The following is a 23,823-nucleotide window of genomic DNA, read 5'->3' on the forward strand; positions in this document are numbered from 1 at the left end:
CTGCTAAGGGCAAAAAGATAAACTGTCCTAAGAAAATGATAAAAGTAGGGCAGGAAAAAACAAGCCCTTCATGTACCAACATCAAGACTGCCCCTCAAAAAAGGATTTTATATCTAGCAAGACACTTTTGAGCTCCATGTGAGTAAGCTGAAGGCTTTCACAGGCCATGGTTCTCCTGCCCCCAGACAGGGTGTCATAAATAAACATTTTTTTCTTTATTTTCAATATAAATCATCTTTCTAGTGTTGTATTTAAGCTTATGTGTAAGTTTGAAAATCCCTTTACAGCTAGTTTTACGTGGAGAACTCTCAAATCCAGCTCAATATTGTTTTTCATATAAAAGTATCTTTTAATGCTTTCCTGAGCAAAGACTGTGTATTGTCTAAAGTGACTGGCTCAGAAAAGTGAGATCTACTTGTGATGAGAGAGAAATTTGAGAGTCTGAGCTGCTCTCAGCTAAGCAGATGTGAAATAGGGTGCTGTAAGGAAGTGCCCCTCTGTTTCATGGCTGTGCTACAAAGGCCGGGTGGCTGCTGGCTCTGGTGAACATTTTCCATGTTGCCTGGGTGGCCAACCCTGCTGATCTGGGGACAGTTAGCATTGTGTCATTACCACAAGAGTTTTAGGGATTTTTTTTCTTCTTCTTTTTTTCATTGTGTCCTCCTTCTTCCAGGGTGTGCCTGACTAATGACTCACAGTGAAAAAATAGTACTGTTAAGCTACATGCAGGAATGCGCCTTGTTCACATAAAATAAAGATTGAAGCTTTCTTAGTTTTGTGAAAAAAAATGACTGGCAGTGTTAAGTGAAAATTCTTATTAAAAAAGGAGGCTTTTTGATTCAGGTATTGCTCATTACACACCCAGCTGTACTTCTACTGGTGTTGTTCTGATGTTCATCTCAAGTAGGTAGTATAACAATTTGGGTTTTAGTAAGTAGCTGTTTGAAATATTACTCATTGCCATTGTCAAATAAGCACACTGTTCTCTTTGTAAACCCCTTCAGCTGGGTTGTCTCTGAAGAGACATTACATGTAGGCCTTTCTCCAAGCATGAAATTCTGTTGTTTTCTCAGTGGGAAGATTGCAGGATGCTTGGAGGGATGCTACCGAACTGTGAGGTGGTTTGCAGTACCTGCTGCCTGTAGCTCATCAGGACCTGTAGGCTTGAGGGAACAGAAGTACAGGGTTGCATGGAAAAGTTTTAAACAGATGTTTGATCAGGAAGTCATTGGAAAGAAGTCCAGTGGTGCTTCCCAGGGTCAGTGGTGAGGGAGCTATCAGTTGTGGTGCAGTCATTTGATATCTGGGCCTTTTTTCCGCTCATTTCCTACAAAAATCTGTGCTGCTTGGTCTTGAGTATTTCTTGTCCTTGTTTGTGTTGTATGTGCACAGGTAGGTAATCACTTCCTTGTACAAATCCACAGGAAAACTTAGCCTTGAAATCTTTCCTTAAAGGTAGGACTGAGGAAGGAGAAACAGATCTAAGGTATATTTCAGATTGCACTCCTCAGTGTGGATTTAGTTGCCCAGAAAACTCCTTGCTCCTAGGCTAGCCGTCTGAGAAGCAGACACAGGTAAAATTTGGAGAAAAATCAGAAGAGGAAGAAATAACTTTCTGCAGTATGTTTCACCACAGATTTTATTTTGATGTCTCATCTTGGCTTTCCTACAAGGCTTTGTCTTCAACAACATTTTTAGTTCGCTGGAGGTGCTGCACAAACCAGAATCTCCTCATCTGTTTTCATAAAAGGCAGTGGAAAAAACGATATTTGGTCCCACTTTGGAGAAAAGCTTGCTTTAGGGAAGACAGAATTTAGAAATGTCAGGGGTGTGAAATACAAATACATGCAAAGTGGAAATAGTCCTTCCTCTTTCACATAACTGCATAATAGCTCATAATAGCCTGTGCACAATTACGTGTGGCTGTCAAATGCTTTAGGGTTTTGCATGGCTTCATAATAGAATGTGGTATCTTAAGAGTGTCCAGCCCTACCCAACCGATAACAAGTATCAGCTCATGTTTCTTTCTTCTGGTTTCTGAATCTTCGTGTGGCCCCATGCAGCCCCATTAGCAGAGCTGCTCATTTAGGGTTAAAAGAAGAGAAAACTCCAAAGATCTCACAAAAACTTGGTGCACTGCAGCTAAAATCAGAGCTTCTTTCCCCCAGGAGAAATCCACTTAAGCCAAACATTCTGTAAAATGGTGTTTTGTGGATGGGCCACGAGTGCCTGCCTAAGATAAATATGCATTGGAAAAGGAAAGAAAAAAAACACCAATCAAAAACAAACAACCAAAAGCCCGAACCCTAGCACCAAATCCAGAAAATAATCTTAAATGTAATTATATAATGTAATTGAATGTTAGGTTCTGACTTAGCCTCCTGTTTACTGTTTCCCCCTTCAAGTAGTAGGGACCTCATACAGGAGGATCAAGTATTCACAAATGCAACTGAAATGGATAACTGAACTGTTAGTGCACAGGCTTAATCTGTATGGTCTTTTTTTTCTTTTCATACAGTATGCACAGGGGACAATGCATTTCTTGGCTTGGCATATCTTTTAATTGTATATGTATTTCTATGCATTTTACAACAGTATAATTAATTTAACACAGAAATACTTTTAAATTGAAGATATACGACTTTTGAGGAAGAAGTTAGAAAATAAGGCAAAATATTACACAAATGTATTTTAGCTGATTTTCCAGCATGGTATTTTTTCACCACAAAACCCAGAAATTGCTAGAGGCAGCATTGTTGCTTGAACTAGGTTCATACAGGTTTAGGCACATAGTTTTATGCCCTGGTTGGGGTGATCTCATTTTTCTTGCTTGGTGCTGTAAACGTACAAACTTTATTAATTTGGACAAAATGTGGAAATTGATGAGGTGAAACAGCCCTGTGATGGGTTGCAAGAGACAGAAACATTGCATCATTCCAAACCCTGTTCTGTCTCTGAGACCACTGTCTCCTGCAGGAAGGTGTCACTCCCTGCTGATTTAAACTTCACACTCCCAGGGAAGTGGGAAGGTGTCCTCAGCTGGAGTAGCAGTCAGTGCTTTTCAAGGACTAAAAAGTCAGCAAGTACTGGAAAGCTGCATCAGTCTGTGGATGCAATACCTGGGCAACCTCACTTGCATTGTGGGGCTTCCCAGTGGCATTCCAGGGTTTAATTTTCACTTACTTTGTGTGACCTTGGAAATAAACCTTTCCATGGGAATGTTTTCTGCATAAACCTGTGCCAAGTAGGAAGTAACAGAGGTGACAGAGCAGTCTGAAAGTGACCAAGTTACTGTCTTTTTTGCTGGTTAATGTTTGTTGGCTGGGCAGTGGTCACTGATCTTGTCAGCAAAGCAAAGCCTGCAGTCTTAAAGCCATTGTGATGGGTGCAGTGTGGTGGCTTCCCCTAAAGCCCAGAGTTACGGATGTGGGATGACAAATGGTAGGTGGGCATACCAGGGTTCTTGGGACAGTGATCTTAATTATGCTGCTGCTTTTGTGAGTGGGTGTTGAGAAAGAATTTGGAGACCACTGTGATGGCTTGGTGGTATTTTTGTGGAGCTCCTCCAAACCTGAGAGGATGGGTGGGGAGAAGAGAGAAGATCTGAAGGTACACCTGTGAAAGATGGTTAGCTTTGAGAAGTGTGATTAATTTCCTGACTTTTTGCATCTATGTCACAAGGCACACACTGGTGATCACACAAGAAATAGTAAGTAAAATCTTCAAGTAGTGTTCTCAGAAAGGATTTGTGGCTAAGGGTTTGGGTTTTTTTTAGGATTTTTTTGTTTGCTCACTATGACTGTTTAGCCAGCTTCTTAACCTTGTATTTACATTAACCAAACCATGTTGTTTGTTTTGGAAACTGGAGCACCCCGGACAGGTGGGCTGTTGTGAACAAGTGTTTTCCCCCTGGTGCGGGAACTCTTAGCTTCATCAGAGGGTACAGTTTGGCAGCAGAACCAAGCTGATCTAAAGTCTTGTGGCCAGCAGAAGAGGAGGCACTGCTGTCTTCCCCGCTGCTGCCCAGCTCCCATGGCTCCCCTGATGCATGTGTACCCTAGGTACATTTTAAATCCTGCTCCTGAAAATATCTTGGTCTTTGTCTAAGTTGTATCAAATATCAGTGGAATCGGGGCTTTGCAGTAAGTTAGTATTTTTGAAGATGTTTTCCTGCAGCACATTTTATTTCTTCCTTTTTAAGGTTACCTGTGAGACTAATGATAGTAATTCCTCTCTGAGGTGGCCCAGTGTATATCTGAGGAGGACGGAGCTGAATCCTGTGTGGGTTACGTACAAGCAACTCCTGGTCAATAATGAACTTCACACATAAGGAGAATAGAGCAGACCTTGTGTGAGTGCAGATGAATTATGCAACTCCTCTGGAACATAATGCCTTTAATCAGTTTCTAAGCATGGCTGTGTGACACATGGAAAGACTCATTTGCCATAGCTGATGACAGTAATGAGTTTGTGTATGTACCTCTCCTGCAGTTGAGTTTAAATATTCAGAGCTGGGCATTTTCTGTCTTTTATTTTCTTGTGCAAGGATGTTCCACCCCTACCCCAAGTTTGAATATTTTGGTTAAAAAGTACCCAACTCTATACATGAATAATTTGGCTTCCTGTCATTGAGAAGTGGAGATGGCAGGACTCTTGATATATTAGAGGCAAACACAAGGAGAATCAGGTGTTCAACACAAATACCTTCTGAAGTAATAGGTGTTTTGTATAAATAATATCTTGTTAAGTAATAATGCCAGAGAACAGTTCCGTTCATGGCTTGTGTTGAAAGATACAGCACAGAATGAGTCAGGCAGGCTGACCCTTGGGAGTGGGATCATTTGTTTTGTGCCGTTTTGCGTTTCAGAAGTCGTCCTGCCTGCTGCCCTTGGGATCTGCTTTGTTTTTGAACTTGGTTTGCGCGTAGAGTTTTGGAAAGTCAGAGGGGTATTGTGAGGGGGTGTTGCCAAAGTGTGTGATAAACAAAAGCAAGGAAAATGATGGGAAGCTGTTCATTCATCAGGTGACAGGAGTTTTAGCATAACTTTCCTTTTGTTGTTTGATTATCATTAACAAAACCCACACATTGACAGTGCAACCAAGTTTTTAGCAGCTGGGTAATAATTTGACTGTAGCTGAGGGTGAAACAGGAATCAACATGCTTTCTGTGTGAGCTGACACAGAAGAAATGAGGAGGTGAGAAACAGAGGCACAGTGGTATACCTGTTTTTCAGTCATATGATGTCTGTTGTTCCTGTTGCTCAGGAATTATGCTGTACCCCTGAACTTGAAATGTGGGGAGGAGATGAGAAACTCACTCATCTTCAGGCAGTTTTACAGGAGAGAAAGTAACTGAAGGACCGGTCATGAAAGATGTCAGGCTTCTGCTGTTTTGTCTGTAGGGCTGTGGCAATCACTGTGACTTACTCTGTCCTGTGGCATTTCTTCTTGTTGTTTTCTTCTTTTTCCAATTTCCCTTTCTTTCAAGGGCAGGCTGGATGGGGCTTTGAGCAACCTGGTCTAGTGGGAGGTGTCCCTGCCCATGGCAGGGGGTTGGAACTAGATGATCTTTAAGATCCCTTTCAACCCAAACCACTCTATGGTTAAACTTAGCATCTTTTTGGCTTTGCTTTTAGATTCCCCTTGCTTTTCAGGGAATCTAGCATCTTGCTCATCATTCAGCAGCTGTTTCCACGTAGTCTAGCACTTCTACTCTGAATGCTGCACAGAGTATTTTCCTGCCTTATAAGTGGATTTTTTCCTTTGTAGTCTCTTCCTTTTTGCACTTCCTTGTGAAAGAATACAGAAGGACACTTGACCTGAGTGCAGATAAACATTTCCTCACTTCATAACAGCCTTGCAGGTTGCCTATATGGGCTTATATGTAGGACATCTGCATCTCAAATAATGTCCTTTGTGTCCTGAGTTATCAGTAGGGCTGCACTAGAGAAGACCAGGAGTTGGTTATTTGATGCTTACAAGTGTTCTTTTGCCTAGGAAGTGTGCCTGAATGCTTCATGCTATGGCACCGAGACCATCATGGGCTGGAAGGGGGGTGTCTCCACTTGAAGCTTTCTTCTGCTGCATTTCTCCTCACTGTATAGCTGGAGGGGTTACTTCTAGTCAGCTGGCCTGCCTTGTCTTTGTGGAGAGTGCTTTTTGTAGTCACTCTTACAGACAACAAGATTTAGTGGTATCTTCTAACAATTTTTTGAGGCTTGGGTCCACAACTGTGATGCAGGGAGCCACTGCACATAGAGCTATGTGTGGCATCAGCAGCATGAGAGCTGGGGGCGAGTGATGTGGGATTCAAGCTTTACATTGGGTTGTTGTGATATAGCTGCATGTTTTGAGTTAGGTTGTGGCATGGCAGAAACAGCTAAGAAACTGTCTAAGAAAACAGATTGGAAAGAGAAAATGAGGCAGTTTCAAGTGCTTTAGGTAAATAGTCAATCTCTGCAATCAGCAGGTTTGGTGCTTCGTTTGGGTAATGTACCATCTGGCATAAGGCTAAGCTGGATTTTTTTAGGAGTAACACAGCATAAGGTCCAAGTACTAGCTCTCCTGCAGGTGATTTTAGAGCCACCAGGGCCAGAGACTGCCTCTGCCTGCACCCCCATGATGCCAAAAACAACCCAGAGGTGCATTGGCAGAAACCTACCATGCCTGCACCCCTCGCAGACATTGTGACCTGCAGATCTCCAGCACCATGCTGGGGACCTGCCTGTCCTTGGGACACACATCTCTGTGTGGCTCTTTGCCTTGTTGTGTACCTTTGCAAGGTGCATAGTTGTTCTTAATCCTTAATACAACTGCTGAAATAACCTATTTATTACATTATGAAAGTGGCTTCTGCCATCGGATGGTGTCAGCTGGCCACAAGAGCCTCAGGAAATCAGTGTTCCTCTCGAGTGCTGGCAGACCTCAGTCTGGGGCTTTGATTTCACTACTTCAGGAAGTATTTCGTGCTGCCACCTGGGAGGAGATGAAGAAAACAAGTTACAGGACAGTCTGCATGCTAACAGGAAGGGAAGTGGCTTATTGGGAAGTAAAAGCATGAAATTGAAAGACTAAAAAATGTCTTCAAAGCAAAATTCTAGTATGCTTGTCAGTATTGCTAGCAGAGTAAGTTTCAGGCTGCAGTTAATTGGCAGCTGCTGATACTTTTTTTGATATATAAAAGAGATTTCAGAATGTGTACTAAGTGTTTTGAACTTTGACTACATTGAGTTTGTTTCAGAAAATGCTAAATACTTGTTTGTGAGCTGGAATAATGAAGTTCATACAGCAATGGGGATGAAAGTCAAAATCAGATGAAGAAAAAAGACCTAATTGTCATCTGCTGCTTTCTGTGGGATGGTGTTGAAGCTACTAACTAAACTGTCTTTTGACTAAGATCTTCTAGGTTTTGGTTTTAAATTTATATGTGCAAAATAATCAGCATATGTTATGCAAGCTGGTTTTGTGACAAAATAAACTGTTTGGTTTAAAGAAAAAGAGAACAAGTGAAGACTAACATGGGGGTTTTTTTGTTTGTGTTTTTGTTTTTGCCTTTATTTCCAAATAGTTTGGTATCTTTTTGGTGATATTTTGATATCAGTAGATTTTTAGGTATCTCTTTTGCAGGTTGAAAAGTTTGGATTTTTTAGTGTCACCCCCTCCTCCCATGTGTTAATTAATACAGTCCTTATTTACTTGAGCTTCCGGTGGTTTTGAAATTTTAATTTCTATTATTTTTTTTTGTTTTCCAGGTCAGATGTACAACTGCCTGTAAGTAGTGTTCTGTTGTTCAATTATATTTTTTGTATAACTTTCATTATCCTAATTTCTTTTACGGAATTTCTTCTTCTATTTAATTTCTATCCTAATTGAACAGTATCAGTGACGTATTTAAAAAAACCTTCCTGAAAATAAATTTTAGAAATAGCATTCAAAAATGTACTCACATATTTTAGTTATATGAAGTGCAGTGCATTTTAGGATACTTAAAGATAGACATTCCCTTTGCTTTTCAGTTAGTAAAGAGTTCTGCTAAAATCAAGTACAGATATAATGTGCTTAGAAAGATTGGAAAATATACTTAAAGGCCATACAAAACAAACCAATCCAAAATGAAAGACAACACCTGAAGTGACGCTTTAAGCATTTTCTGAAGTGAGAATAGCAACTGCTATACTTGCCAAGATGACAAGTTTTCATGTGGCAGAAATTTCCAAAAAGTACTTGCAGATGAGTTCTACCTTAACACTCAACATCAGACTTACATGAGTCAGCCTTTCAATTTTAGGGCTGGAATCAACTCTTTCCACACTTTGGGCTGTGCCACATTAGCCTAAAGTTGTTTTCTGTAGGTACACAATGTCTCTTCCTTACTTGTGGGAACACACTGTGTGAATTTGAGAACTTTTTTTGTCATATACTGAGGGGAAGAGACAAACTTGCTATGTCAGGATAAGCAGCTAGCTTTTCGTAATGTGCAAGAAGAATACACATGCAGAAGTTGGCTACAAGTTTGTTCAGTTATTTTCAAACAAAACTGCACTGAAAAAAAGGGCAGATCATGGTAGCTTTCATCCAAACCATGAGTAGAACCAGTGAGTGACTGAAACACTTTGCCAATCTCAATCTAGTTCAGATAATCAGACAGAAGTTTACATGGTAAAACCAGGAAATGTGCAATTCTCTGTAGGAGAACAAACTAGGAGAGCAGAAGTGACTGCATGTCTGTGCACGGTATCTATAAACAACAGTACTTTTATAAATGGAAAACCCAGAAGTTTTATAAAAGTATTTACTGCTTTGTATTCTTTCTTCCAGGCACTAAGAATTGCAGTTCAGAAACAGGACCCACTAGTGATGATAATTTATCAGCAAACTCTACAAGTGGAAACAAAACCTATGGAGGTGGAAGATCATCCACGGTTGTGTCACTATCTGACAGTGATCAGAGCAATGTAACACGTAAGTGGTTTGGAATGTGACTGGGATGTGAATCTTCAGGGCGTTTTATGCTTTCATACAGTATTAGCATTTTAAGTCCAAACTCTAGTCCAGAGTGCAAAGAGTGTGCAGGAGCGTGGATCCAGCTGCCTTACTGGAGTGGAGAATGGGCCAAAGAAACGTATCTGCACAGCTGACTGGGAGTGCAGTTTAACACTGATTGTTGCATAGCCTTGAAATAGTTTTATCACTGTTAGACTTTGGCTTCCTTCCCTGATTATTGTGGCTTCTTAGGTTACAGCTGTAACAGTTCAAGTGTACTGTGACATAGGGATTCAAAGACACACATAGCAGAGTACACCTGAACTATTCCACCTGTTATAGAGGGTATCCTGTATCTAGAGGAGAGCCTTTGTGAATCTTGCAGCTAGAAAGGCTCTCTTTGGGATAGCCAGCTTAGGGAAAAATAACAGCAGGTTGTGTGTTCCAGTCTTTCTCAGCACCTTGCATGAAGTTGACAGATAAGACAGGGTGGTAATAGGCAGTTTTGCTCCTTGACATGAATCAAAGTGTGAGAAATTAGAGGAGGAGTACATTGCAGAGCTAGCAAATGTGCCTTGCTTGATTATTTTTCCAGACCAATTACAGTTTTACAGATACCAGTTTGGGTAGGGTGGAAAGAAGAGTGCTTTATGTGCTTATCAGCAAATATTCTTGAAAGTTAATTATTATTTTTTTCTTGCCTTTCCCAGTCTATGATCTCAAGGCAGAATATGTTGGTGAGACTTCTGTCAACTTAACGTGGGCAGTGAACGACTCTGCTTCCAGCTCCTACAAGTACAGGATAGAGGTTGCAAGTAGTACCTCTGTTTGGAACCTGACATCTGAGGTCCCCAAAATTGAAATTACTGATTTAATTCCTGGGACAAAGTACAATTTCACAGTATTTGCAGGAGTCAATGACAGTCAGACAGAAGGAGAAGGAGTGTCCATAATGGTGTATACAAGTAAGTTATGGTTGCTTGCAGCCCTGTTTGTGTTGGACTGTATGTTACTGTGCAGCTCAGGGCCCTACTTACTTATGTGAGGATTGTGATTCAATACTATTGTGTATAGACGTGGTATTTTAATCCGGAGCCTGATCTGAGCTATACGCAAAGAATTGGATGTTAGTGTACAACAGAAACACACCCTAATGTTTCTGGTTTGGTTTTAATTATCTTCCTTCCCCATCTTCCCCTCCACCCTTGTCTCTTTCCTGCCCACCTCTCTACATTCCTAAGGGAAAGCCTGGGAATGCTGGCACAGTGGTGACCTGTGCTCCTACTTTGGAGGGTCAACGGGAGATGAATCCCACTCAGAATGAATTCAGTTTTTCTTTAGCTGCCCACTGATGAAAAAGTGTCCAAGAGCTTCTGGTGATGTTGCCGGGGTGTTCCTGCACTCTGAACCTTTGATGTGAAGGGAGTGCAGGAGTGCTGTGCCTGTGTTTCTTTTGTCCATGTACGTGAGCAGATGTTCTTGACAGATTGTTGTCTTGCCTTTCACAGAGCCCAGCCCAGTCCATGATCTCAAGGCAGAATTTGTTGGTGAGACTTCTGTCAACTTAGCATGGGCAGTGAACGACTCTGCTTCCAGCTCCTACAAGTACAGGATAGAGGTTGCAAGTAGTACCTCTGTTTGGAACCTGACATCTGAGGTCCCCAAAATTGAAATTACTGATTTAATTCCTGGGACAAAGTACAATTTCACAGTATTTGCAGGAGTCAATGACAGTCAGACGGAAGGAGGAGGAGTGTTCATAAGCGTCTTTACAAGTAAGTTACGGTTTCTCGCAACCCTGTTCTGCGGGGCAGCTCATGGCTCTGCCTAGTGCCTGAGGGCTGAAATGTGGAACTGTTGTGTAGAGAAACAATGTTGTGATCCTGGAGCCTAATCCGGGCTGTCTACTAAGCACAGTGTTTTAATGTGTGGAGGAAACATATCCCTGATTTTTAAAAAATTAAGCCAAACCAGGGAAACAAAATTCACCTTCCTTCTCCTCTATCCTCATCTCCTCATATCTTCTCATATGGGAGAAAACTTCTTGTCATAGGTACTCAGTGAGTCAAGTAGGAAATGTGCTCTCCTAGACTTGTTCTTTGTGAGTAGAGAAGGACTCGTGAGAGATGTGATGGTAGGTGGCTGTCTTTGGCACAACAATCATGAAATGGTTATGTTTAAAATTTTCAGTGTAATGAAAATAAAAGCAGAGTTGCTACCCAGAACTTCAGGAGAGCAAACTTTAAGCTGTCGAGGGAGCTAATTAGTGGAGCACCCTGGGAAGCTACTTTAGAGGGCTTTGGAGTCCACAAGCACTGGTCAGTTTTTAAGAGCCACCTCTTAGAAGCACAGGAGCAGGCAATTCTGCTGTGTGGAAGTCGAGCAAGCAGGGCAGGAGACCAGCTTGTCTGAACAGGGAAATCCGTATGGAGCTTAAGAGAAAAAAGAAACTGTATGATCTCTGAAAGCAAAGTCAGGCTTCGCAGGAAGTGTATACAGAGCTGTGGTTCTTAAAAGCCAGGAGAAGACATGAAAGGCCAAAACTCAATTAGAGTTGAAACTGGCCAGTGTTGTGTCACACATGAAAAAAGGCTTTAAAAAGTACATTAATAGCAAGAGAATGTCTGGAGAAAATATTGCACTGACGCTTGTTGAAGATGGTCATCTGACTAATATGAATGAAGAAAAAGTGGAGAAATTCAGTGCTTTTTTGACCTCAGTCTTTAACAGGATGGCTAAGCCTTGGTCATGAATTGGCAGATGACAAGTGTGGGAACAGTGACTCTATTTTGGACACTGAAATAATAAGGGACCAGCTGTATCAGCTGAACATTCATGAGGTCTGTTGAGATTCACCCTAGAGTTCTGAAAGGGAGAGCAGGTGTTATGGCAGAACCCACCCCTCTCGATCGTCTACCAAAGACACTGGGAGTCTGGGGAGGTTCCTGCTCACTGGTCACTAACTAGTGTTATTCCAATTTACAAGAAGGGTGAGAGGGAATACCTAGGAAACTACCTGCTAGTCTAACCTCAGTTCCTGGAAAAATTATGGAGAAGATCATACTGGGTACTATTGAAAGGCATTTAAAGAATAATGCAAGCATCAGGCACAGTCAACATGAGTTCACAAAGAGAAGGTCCTATTTACCTAATTTTATATTTTTCTATGATAAGGTCACCCACCTAGCAGGTGAAGGGAAGGCAGTGGATGTACTTCTTCTGGATTTTAATATGGCTTTTGATACTGTTATTCACAGAATCCTTCTGGACAAGTTGTCCAACCTTGGGATGAGCAGGTTCACAGTGTGCTGGGTGAAGAGCTGGCTGAAGGGAGATCTCAAAGGGTTGCAGTGAATGGGGCTACATCTGTCTGGAGACCGGTCACCAGCGATGTTCTTCAGGGTACAATCCTAGGGCCAGTGCTGTTCAGTAGAGTTAACAGTGATTTGGATGCAGCAGTTGAATGCACCAGTAGTAAGTTTGCTGATGATACCAAGCTGGGAGGCGCTGCTGACTCTCTGGAGGGACAAGAGGCCTTGCAGAGAGATCTAGATAGATTGGAGCATTGGGCTATGATTAATGGGGTGAAATGTAACAAGTCCAAATGCCTGATTCTGCACCTGTAACGGAGTAATGCCGGGTACAAGTATAAACTGGGAGAGGAGCCCTGCAGAAAGGGACCTGGGGGTGCTGGCCAGCAGCAGGCTCAGTGAATCTGCAGCCTGCCCTGGCAGCCTAGAGGGCAAACTGCATCCTGGGGTGCATCAAACACAGCATGGCCAGCTGGTCAGAAGAGGTGGTTACCCTGCTGTAGTGAGCACTGGTGCAGCCTCACCCTGAGCACTGTGTGCAGTTCTGGCCCCCACAGTTCAGAAGGATGTTAAGGTGCTTGAACGTGTCCAGAGGAGGGCAGCAAAGCTGGTAAAGAGGCTGGAAGGAATTATAGAATATGCTGAGTTAGAAGGGACCCATCAGGATCATCAAGTCCAACTCCTGCCCCTCCTGTAGGGCACCCCAAGAATCACACCATGTTCCTGAGAGCATCATCCAAATGCTTCTTGAACTCAGGCAGGCTTGGTGTGGTGACCACTTCCCTGGGGAGCTTGTTCTGGTGCTCAACTGCCTTCTGGGTGAAAAACCTTTGCCTAATATACAACCTAATGTTCCAGGATGAGTGGCTAAGGACTCTGGGTCTGTCTCATTTGGGAAAAAGGAGGCTGAGAGGTGACCTCATTGCTCTCTACACCTTCCTGAGGAGGCGAAAAGGAGAGATGGAGGTGCTGATCTCTTCTCCCTGAGAGATCCAGTGCCAGGAAATGTGGCAATGGTTCAAATCTGTGTTTAGACTTGAAATTAAGAAGCATTTCTTTACTGAGAGGGTGGTCAAACACTGGAACAGGCTTTTTACAGCGGTGGTCAATGCCACAAGTCTGGCAGTGTTTAAGAGGTATTTGGACAATGCACTTAATAATGTGCTTTAGCTTTTGGTCAGTCCTGAAGTGGTCAGGCAGTTGGAAAAGATAATTGTCCCTTCTATCTCAAATGATGCTATGCTGTGCTGTACTCTTCCCTGCCCGCCTCTTTATCATAGAATCATAGAATCCTAGGGGTTGGAAGGGACCTCGAAAGATCATCTAGTCCAACCCCCCTGCCAGAGCAGGGTCACCTAGAGCACATCACACAGGAAGGTGTCCAGGCGGGTTTTGAATGTCTCCAGAGAAGGAGACTCCACAACCTCACTGGGCAGCCTGTTCCAGTGCTCTGTTACTCTCACAGTAAAAAAATTTTTTCTGATATTCATCTTAAACCTCCTATGCTCCAATTTGTATCCATTACTCCTCGTCCTATCACTGGTCATCACTGAAAAAAGCTTAACTCCATCTTCTTGACACTCACCCTTTACGTATTTGTAAACATTGATGAGGTCCCCCCTCAGTCTCCTTTTCTCCAAACTAAAGAGACCCAGCTCTCTCAGCCTTTCCTCATAAGGGAGATGTTCCACTCCCTTAATCATCTTTGTGGCTCTGCGCTGGACTCTTTCAAGCAGTTCCCTGTCCTTCTTGAACTGAGGGACCCAGAACTGGACACAATACTCCAGATGCGGCCGCACCAAGGCAGAATAGAGGGGGAGGAGAACCTCTCTTGACCGACTAACCACACCCTTTCTAATACACCCCAGGATGCCATTGGCCTTCTTAGCCACAAGGGCACATTGCTGGCTCATGGTCATCCTCCTGTCTACCAGGACCTCCAGGTCCCTTTCCCCTACACTGCTCTCCAGCAGGTCAGCCCCCAACCTGTACTGGTGCATGACATTTTTCTTCCCCAAATGCAAAACTCTACACTTGCCCTTGTTAAACTTCATCAGGTTTTTCCCCGCCCAAGTCTCCAGCCTGTCTAAGTCTCTCTGAATGGCAGCACAGCCTTCTGGTGTGTCAGCCACTCCTCCCAGCTTGGTGTCATCAGCAAACTTGCTGAGGGTACATTCTGTACCCTCATCCAGGTCGTTGATGAAGATGTTGAACAACACCAGTCCCAGTACCGACCCCTGAGGGACTCCACTAGTCACAGGCCTCCAGCTAGATTTTGCCCCATTGACTACAACTCTCTGACTTCTTCCTTTCAACCAGTTCTTGATCCACCTCACTGCCTGATCATCAAACCCATACTTGATCAACTTATCTACAAGGATGCTAGATTCTAGATTCACAAAGGAAGCCCTGAGAGTGCTGTCAAGATTGATGTCCTTAACTTCTACTTTGGAATGTCAAAGGGAGATGAATCACACTCAAGATTACTTTTTTCAGTTTTTCCTTAGTTGCTTGTTGATGCAAAGGCACCCAGGAGCTTCTGGTGATGTTGCTGGGGTGTTCTTGTACTCTGAACCCTGATGTGAAGGGAGTGCAGGAGTGCTGTGCCTGTGTTTCTTCTCTCCATGTATGTGAGCAGATGTTCTTGACAGATTGTTGTCTTGCCTTTCACAGAGCCCAGCCCAGTCCATGATCTCAAGGCAGAATTTGTTGGTGAGACTTCTGTCAACTTAGCATGGGCAGTGAATGACTCTGCTTCCAGCTCCTACAAGTACAGGATAGAGGTTGCAAGTGGTACCTCTGTTTGGAACCTGACATCTGATGCCCTCACAATTGAAATTACTGATTTAATCCCTGGGACAAAGTACAATTTCACAGTATTTGCAGGAGTCAATGACAGTCAGACAGAAGGAGAAGGAGTGTCCATAAGCCTCTGTACAAGTAAGTTACGGTTTCTTCCAGCTCTGTTTGTGTTGGATCATATTTTGCCATGCAGCTCATGGCTGTGCCTACCTGCCTGAGGGCTGAAATTTAATAGAGGCTTTACCTGGGCTGTCTCCTAACAATGGGATGTTCATGTGTAGAAGAAACATAGCTTTGATTTGGGGTTTTTTTTGTTGGTTTGTGTTGGGTTTTTTTAAACACCAAACTTGCTCCAGCCCACCCAGAAACAAAAAATCCCCCATAAAAACAACAAAACCAAATCCTAACCGAAAAAACCCAAAACACTCCCCTTTCTCCTCTACCATACTTAGCCCTTTCCTGCCCACCTCTCTAGATTCCTAAGTGAAGCCCTGGGAGTGCTGTCAGAGTGATGGTCTTCTACTTTGGAATGTCAAAGGGAGATGAATCACATTCAAGATTACTTCCCTTCAATTTTCCTTAGTTGCCTGTTGATGCAAAACCACCCTGGAGCCTCTGGTGATGTTGCTGGGGTGTTCTGCACTCTGAACCCTGATGTGGAGGGAGTGCAGGAGTGCTGTGCCTGTGTTTCTTCTCTCCATGTATGTGAGCAGATGTTCTTGACAGATTGTTGTCTTGCCTTTCACAGAGCCCAGCCCAGTCCATGATCTCAAGACAGAATTTGTTGGTGAGACTTCTGTCAACTTAGCATGGGCAGTGAATGACTCTGCTTCCAGCTCCTACAAGTACAGGATAGAGGTTGCAAGTGGTACCTCTGTTTGGAACCTGACATCTGATGCCCTCACAATTGAAATTACTGATTTAATCCCTGGGACAATGTACAATTTCACAGTATTTGCAGGAGTCAATGACAGTCAGACGGAAGGAGGAGGAGTGTCCATAAGCGTCTTTACAAGTAAGTCACAGTTTGTTGCAGCCCTATTTCTGGTGGACTGTCACTTGCTGTGCAGCTCAGGGCTCTGCCTATGTGCGTGAGGGTTGTAGTTTAGTAATGTTGCAGGCAGAGGTGTTGTTTTGGCCCTGGAAATAGTTAGTCTGACAAAAATCAGATGTAAAAGTGCAGAAGCAGCACTGCCCTGATAGAAAGCTATTAGTGATGTTTGTCCCCAAGGCTGACAGTGCAGCAAAGAGGTTTTTCCCTGAGAATGCCTGTGTTATAAAAATTTGAGAAAGGAAATTGGTTTTATTTCCTAGAATACAGAGACCTCAAACCCTTATTTTAAAGGGATCTCACACAGAGTATGTTGCACATGGGGAACTTGTGATTTGGGGGCCCATAGATGCTATCACTCTGCAATAGGAGAGTGAGTGTTAGGCAATGCAAGTTCAGGATAACTGCTTTGGCCATCCAGCACACCTTGCTGTGTTGAGTGTGAAAAGTCTTGATGTGTGGTGTTAGAGGCGCCATTTTGGAGATGACCTGCAGGGCTGTAGCCCAGCCTTGTCATTGCACAGGCAGTATTTGAAAGGAAACATAGGCCAGTTCTTGTCATTTGTGTTTTCCTGAAACATTCCTGCATGTATGCTCCTACTTTTCCAGTTGATTTCCAAAAGTGCTTCCTGTGCTGCCTGACTGTAATGGCTAGTTTCCCAGTTTTGAAGACACACAGAGAACAGAGTGCTGCAGAGAGCAATTTTGGAGGTGGTGACTCTGCCATGGGAGTGAGCTTAGGGCATGAGGGTTAAAGAAAGAGCAGAATGTCTGGGTCATCACCTCTGTTCCTCTTCTAGTGATATTTGATGGTCCTTACCTTTTGCTGTGCAGAGATGCACTGCCCTCTTTCCCCTCCTTTCTCCTTTCTGCTGAGCTCTCTGGATTGCTAGGGTTAAACCCTGGGAGTCCAGATACCATGGTGACCTCTGTTCTTCCCTACAATGGTGAAAGGAAGATGCCTCACACTTGAGTTGCCTCTTTCTTATTTTTCTGTTACCTAGCCACTGATGCAAAGGCACCCAGGAGCTTCTGGTGATGTTGCTGGGGTGTTCTTGTACTCTGAACCCTGGTTTGAAGGGAGTGCAGGAGTGCTGTGCCTGTGTTTCTTCTCTCCATGTATGTGAGCAGATGTTCTTGACAGATTGTTGTCTTGCCTTTCACAGAGCCCAGCCCAGTCCATGATCTCAAGACAGAATTTGTTGGTGAGACTTCTGTCAACTTAGCATGGGCAGTGAATGACTCTGCTTCCAGCTCCTACAAGTACAGGATAGAGGTTGCAAGTGGTACCTCTGTTTGGAACCTGACATCTGATGCCCTCACAATTGAAATTACTGATTTAATCCCTGGGACAATGTACAATTTCACAGTATTTGCAGGAGTCAATGACAGTCAGACAGAAGGGGAAGGAGTGTCCATAAGCAACTGTACAAGTAAGTCACAGCTGCTTGCACACTGGTTCCTGGTGGACAAGTGCTGCACAGTGTTCTGTCTACCTGCCTGAGGGCTGAAATACAATACTGTTTCAGATAGAAGTGCTGCACACAGCATATTTGCAGTTAGCAATGCTAATGTGAGGAAGGGGGTTCTGCAGAAGGTTTTGTTGTCTACTCTTCTTTATCGGTGAGGCTCTTGCACCCTTGTTTTGAGGAGCTCCCACGCAGAGTGCATCGTGTACGTGGGGGACTTCCCCCATTGGAGGGGCCTGCATCTGCAGCTGGGCTGTGGTCAGCGTTGTGGTATGTGGCTCTCAGCCACACTGCTCTGCTCAGCTCCTCAGCAAAGAGAAGGTTGAGGTGTTCCTGTGTTCCTCATGCTGGGCATCGTGACCATTTTTCCCCTTTAGAACATGTGCTGCTGTGTCCTCTCCTTTGTTTTGTCCTGTTTTCAACTGAGGTGAACTGTATCTGTCCCAGCTGTTCAGAGAGGTTTCTAGAGGTGCTCCAGGATTAACCCATTAAGAGAGTCTCTAGCACTGTTGAAGTGCTGCTTGGCTACTCATAATGCTCAGTGTGTCCAAAATGTGTAAGCATGGCTGTTCCTCTGCTGCTTCTGTCTGGATTTGTCAGCCGTATTTGTGAGTGTTGATGGAGTCTCATCTTGGCTTTCACAGAGCCCAGCTCCATTTTCCATATCCAGATGGAGATGGTCTTTGATTTTTCCCACAGAGCACAGATGATACTACTTCTAACTACACCTATGGGATAGAGATACAAAGTCCTGGTTCCTCTTCTAGAAAGCAGCCTTCCAGTGTCACCAGAGCTGTTATTACAGACTTAAATTCTGCAAGATTCTATAATTTCACTGTATTTGTAGGAGTAGCTGACAGTGTTATTGAAGGAAAATAAATATTTATAAAATATAATTGAAATAAGTCCCATTCATTCACACATCTCTTGACTATATCTGTTTCTTCTGGTACACAATTCTGCTGCTTCTTTCTCTTGAGTTGCATAAAATACCACCCTTTTTAATAACCAAATAACTTAACCCATGAGTCTTTTACCTCTGTGTTTGGAAGTGCCAAATACTTCTTTATCAAGAGAGGAAATAAATTTGCTTTGTGTTGTAACTGTAGAAGTTAGAGTTTTGGTCTTGAAGACCAATTTTTATAGGATGTTTAGTTCAGAGGGACATCTCAGCGTTACCGCTGCATTAAATTTTAATTATCTTTTTGTGTGTGGTCATAAGGTTGCAATTTTTATATTGTGTCCTGTAGGACTCTAAAACAAACTGACATGCTACAATTGCTTCTTTTAAAGGTAGCTTCTGCTGTGTTTTTAATGCACAGAGCTTATGGTTTTCATACTTGTTGGCCACTAAGAGTTTTCCGTCACTATGCAGGGAGATAGTGTCAGTCGACATACTACTCTAAAAATGTTCTTAGAGTGATGTGTTCAACACTTGAACTCTATTTTGAAAACTTTACTGATATTGACAGATACTCTACCCACATTTTCTTAGTAAACCTGTCTGCAGAGGAGTTGGTACAGAAGAGAGCTGTGTATTTAATGTGCTAAATATGTCTCTTCCTCATAGAGTAGCAAGTGCTTGTAGGCAGTGACTCCATCTTCTTAAAAGTAGAGGCATGCTGAAGTTTACAGATGTTCATATACAGACTTGACAATAAACAGATTTTCCTGTTCACTACTATACACAATTTCTTACTTTTTTTTTTTTCAGTTCCTGCCTTAGTGAATTCATTTCAGTGTGAGCCACTGGCCAAGCAGTCTTCCTTAATGCTAAAGTGGAAATGTCCTTCTGGTAACAATTCTGGCTTCAAAATTAAAATATTTAATGATTCATGGGAAAAAGAGGACTTGCCTCCATCCTGCATGAGAGAAGGCACAGAGGAAACCTTCAGAATAGAATCTTTAAGTTATTTCAGCACCTATACTGTTACTATTGCAACTCTTTCAAACGGTTTTGAAAGTGCTGCAGTGCAGGAAACGTGTAATACAAGCATTACTGGTAAGTGTTGAGATTTGAGAATGAGATGTATTCACAGTCCAAAATTTTAACTTCATTATAGCAGAATACCAAACCTGATAAGCAATACATTATTAGCCTACAGATAATGAATAAAACACTACATTCATACAGAATGTATTTCTTGTTTGGAAAAGTTTTGTCAGTCATTTAATAATATTTCTGTTTATAGACCCACCAACACCAAACAAAGCTCCTTTAGTCAAGGCACTCAGCCACAGCTCATTGTCTGTTGAGTTCTCGGATTTTGAGTCAGTGAATGGACCATTACAAGCCTATGCAGTAATGATCACAACAGAAGAACAAGGTAAGCTGTTATGATATTGTGTGTGTGTCTTCATTTAGCCCATATCCAAAGCTAAACCAAAGCAGTTTGCTTTCTCACCCGATGACCTCTCCCCAAGGGGCTTGGGAAGAGTAGAGTAGCCCCCTGGGTTGAAATATAAACAGATTTAATGAAATAAGAAAAATAATACAAACATCAACTTAAAGTATGTAAGCTTATACTCAGCCTAGTCCTCTAGAGCAGCAGAGGGAGGAGCCCCAGGAAATGGAACACTCCACCCTTCCCAATACTTCCCTTTTTATAGTGAGCATGAGGTAAGTGGTATGGGATACACCTGTCATGGTTTGAGCCTAACACAACAACAAAGAACAGCCAGTGGCCACGCACTCAACTCTTCCCCACCCACACGCATTGGAATGAGGAGGACAAAGCTCATGGGTTGAGACAAAGCACAAGGAGGGTTCTTCACCAATTAAGGTCCTGGGCAAAACCAACTCAACTTGAGGGAAAATAATAATTCATTTTCACACTAATCAAACACACACAGGACACAGACAACACAAAGAGCAGAGCTTACATACGTTACCCCCACCTCTCTCTTTTTCCCAGGCCCAAATCACTTTGTTCCTGGTTTCTCTCCCTCCTTCCCCCCAGTGGCACAGGGGGACAGGGATGAGTGTTGGGGCCCTAGCTGTGCTGAATGATTATGAGAAACTTTAGATAACGAGAAACGGTGAAGGTCATTCTGTGGGAACTAGTTAGTGAAGGTCATGTACAGCAGTCGGGTAGTGTGGTAAACAGGATGGGGGGGCTGGACAAAGGGTTTGGAGTCGGGACCAATCAAAAAGGGAATGGGGACATGTAAACAGTGTGTACTAACCAATCAAGAGCCTTGCTCTGCCACGTGGACGGCGTACACGCTGTCCTGAGACTATATAATCTGCACGCAGCCTGATAAACATGGACTGAATCTACATCATACTGGTGTGTCATGTTCATTCCCGGCTTGCCACGGAAACTGGACCTAGGCAGATGAGGTTTAGAGTCAGTTCACAGGATGGTGGTTCCTGCTGCTCTCTCCCAGGGGAGAGAGTCCTCCATGAACCTCTCCTTCATGAGTCCTTCCCACGAGGTCAGGAGCTGCTCCAGCCTGGGCTTCCCACAGAGTCACAGGCTGCTTTGGGAACAGTCAGGGACTCCCCTGGCATGGGGTCTTCAACAGCTACATAATCCAAGTCCACTGGCAGCAAATCCAAGTCCACTGGCAGCAAATCCAACTTCACCCTTCCTGGCGCCCCCAGGAAATGTTCCACCACGTTCCTTCATGAATGCAGGGGGACAGCTGCCATCTTGCCATAGGTCACAGGGAAACCTCTGCTATGGCACCTTCTTCCCCTTCTTCCTCACCAACCACAGATTTTCACCCCAGCACTGCTTGTTCTGCTTAAGTCTTATATTGGTTCTTTGGTATGTTAATCACAGAAGTGCATCTGTTGTCCGTCTAATGGCTCCTTGGGTGATTTGGAGCAGGAGGAGCTTCTCAGCTTCTTACTGGAGTGACCCCTGGGGCCCTTTCCCCACTACCAAAAAAACCCACCAAACCAAACCAGCACAATCTTTTAGTCAGCTTGGGTCAGCTGCCCTGACTTAAGCTCCCAGCTGACTCCAGGCTACTAGTGGCCTGCCCTGCATGACTGGCCTGTGCTCCTGTCCCAGTGAAACCAGGACACTCTGTAAAACAATTTGTCAGACAGTGTTATGTGTTAAACTCTAAATAGGTGTTAAATGGTTAGAGAAAAAGCTGATTCAGTATTTTCAACCACCTTTTTTTCACAGTGTAAGACACAGCAGGGAAGAATAGGTTGGGATGAGTTTAGTGTCACCCAGACTGAGGCTTTATGGTGTTTGGGTAGCACAATGTTACCAAACACCAGTTGACTTTTTCTAAACTGTTGGCATTTGTATTCACTACATAGGACAGTTGATTGAGTGCTTATGTGCCTTCTCAGAGAAGCTCTGCTATACATGGTAGAAGTAAAACCAAAAGGAGATTAAAACAAACAACACTGGGGAGTAGGGAGTAGTTCAGTGTATTGTATTGCAGTGGGACAGCTTTCTGAGGTTGGCTGTTGGACTCAGTCTTTCTTTTCAGGCAGTATTTGTGGAGTAATGACAACTGTGGTTAACATGACAGACTATTAATGTCTCAGCCATGTGCCAATTGATACAAAATCAGTGGGTGATGTATACCACCTATATCCTTGTTTTTTCCTGCAGGTTGTGGGTCACTGAAGTCTAATTTAAACAACACATACAAAGATTTCAAGAAGAAGATGACAGTCACCTATGTAACATATGTCATAGATACAGAGCAGGCAAAATCACCTTCTTTCCATTCCCAGAATGGTGCAAACATCATTAATGTAGGCAAAGGAAACACAATGTATGGCTACGAAAACGGACCATTGATTCCACTTGGTTCCTACAGGTATTTATCTCAAACAGCTGTTTGGTTAATTTTGCTGCAACTGAAATCTAAAAAATCACCTAATTAAAAGATTGGAGTTCTTGCTTGAAGCTATTAAAACCATGTGACATACCCTGGTTTTTTTCTTCTCCCTTATCAACAGGGCAAGTGTTGCAGGATTCACTAATATAACCTTTACTATGGCCAACGTCATTGCGGGGGAAGATAGTTATGTGTCATTTTCACCCTGCTCTGAGGCAGTTTTGCTACCCCAGGATCCAGGTATAGTTAACGTGAAATATAAGACCTTCAGTGTGGCACATACAGAGTGTGTCAAGATTCCTTAGTTATGCCAAGTTCCATAATACCAAAACAGCCATTGGTTTCTCTGCGATGGACTGTTCCTTTCTGGCTTTGCGGTGACACTGCTCTGTAAACTCATACCTTGCTAGTTCTGAGGGTGACCTCTTTTTTTCCAGATGTGACTTCTGTTGTGGAAGTAGCCATTGCATGGCACAGTGAGCCTTTGGTAGAGAAACAAGTAGTAAAAAGCAGCTGATGTTCTAAAAGTTCTAGTAAACTAGAAGCGGGTGTATCAGAAATGCAAATAGTGGTCCTTTGATCCCATTTTTTTTTATTAGTTTATCATCCTTGGTTTGTTGTTCTTAATGAGCTTTCAAGGACACAGTAAAGAAAATGCATTTAGTAGAGCAGAGTGTGCCCTATCACATACAAGGTTCACTTACAGCATGTTGATTGAGTTAAATCATTACCAAAGAGGTAAATCAGTAATGAGTAATACGTGTTTTCTTTTATCAGGTGTTATTGCTGGAGCCGTTATTGGATGTCTTTTAGCTATATTGGCTGTAGTTGCTATCGGTGGTTTCATATTCTGGAGAAGGAGAAGGTAATGTGTGTTCATTATTTTATTTGTTGTGATGAGGAACACCAAGTGTTTCATTCCTGTATCGTTCTCTTAAAAGGCCTCTCTTTCTGCTTTATACGTTTCTGTCATGATGCTTTAAAATACATTCTATTAAAAATCTTGTTTGTATGTTACAGATTGGAGTCAGGGTATCAAACTAGTTAAATCACTGTGTTCAACCTCATTATTACAAACTAAGGACTTTTGTTTAGCTATTCTGAATTCATGCATGCTGATGAAGTAACTCACGAACATCATCAATTATTGTGCTAAAAGGCATATTTAGTTGCATCTTTCATGGTTTTCTTTAAATTATCCATTAATAACACTTTTTAATTACTTGATGGCTTATCACATGAAACTTCCATTCTGGAGTTTCCAGAAGCTGATGAGTTGTCTAGGGTTTGAGCTGATCTCTCAGTTTCCAGTCTTTTCCAAATAATCTTTTGATGTCACTAACACGACTGTTGAACACTTACTGTAGAGATTCTGGGATTAATAGCAATTCTC

At 42.9% G+C, this 23,823-nt stretch overlaps 1 protein-coding gene across 7 annotated transcripts in view; it reads left to right on the top strand.

The window, feature by feature from the left end:
* PTPRJ (protein tyrosine phosphatase receptor type J) overlaps positions 1 to 23,823 on the top strand; it is a 71,457-nt gene that overhangs the window by 40,579 nt on the left and 7,055 nt on the right. Inside the window, exons 2-13 of one of the 7 annotated variants that reach the window (XM_051621808.1) lie at positions 7,752 to 7,770; positions 8,818 to 8,961; positions 9,693 to 9,947; positions 10,491 to 10,757; positions 14,967 to 15,233; positions 15,844 to 16,110; positions 17,313 to 17,579; positions 19,330 to 19,617; positions 19,808 to 19,942; positions 22,199 to 22,409; positions 22,552 to 22,670; positions 23,208 to 23,295. In XM_051621808.1, coding sequence (XP_051477768.1) covers positions 7,752 to 7,770; positions 8,818 to 8,961; positions 9,693 to 9,947; positions 10,491 to 10,757; positions 14,967 to 15,233; positions 15,844 to 16,110; positions 17,313 to 17,579; positions 19,330 to 19,617; positions 19,808 to 19,942; positions 22,199 to 22,409; positions 22,552 to 22,670; positions 23,208 to 23,295 — 2,327 coding nt within the window. The remainder of the gene's footprint in view (positions 1 to 7,751; positions 7,771 to 8,817; positions 8,962 to 9,692; positions 9,948 to 10,490; positions 10,758 to 14,966; positions 15,234 to 15,843; positions 16,111 to 17,312; positions 17,580 to 19,329; positions 19,618 to 19,807; positions 19,943 to 22,198; positions 22,410 to 22,551; positions 22,671 to 23,207; positions 23,296 to 23,823) is intronic. The other 6 variants (XM_051621809.1, XM_051621811.1, XM_051621810.1 and 3 more) reach the window with 6 other exon arrangements.

The sequence above is a fragment of the Apus apus genome, chromosome 5 (assembly GCF_020740795.1).
Source record: "Apus apus isolate bApuApu2 chromosome 5, bApuApu2.pri.cur, whole genome shotgun sequence".
Lineage (NCBI taxonomy): Eukaryota > Metazoa > Chordata > Aves > Apodiformes > Apodidae > Apus > Apus apus.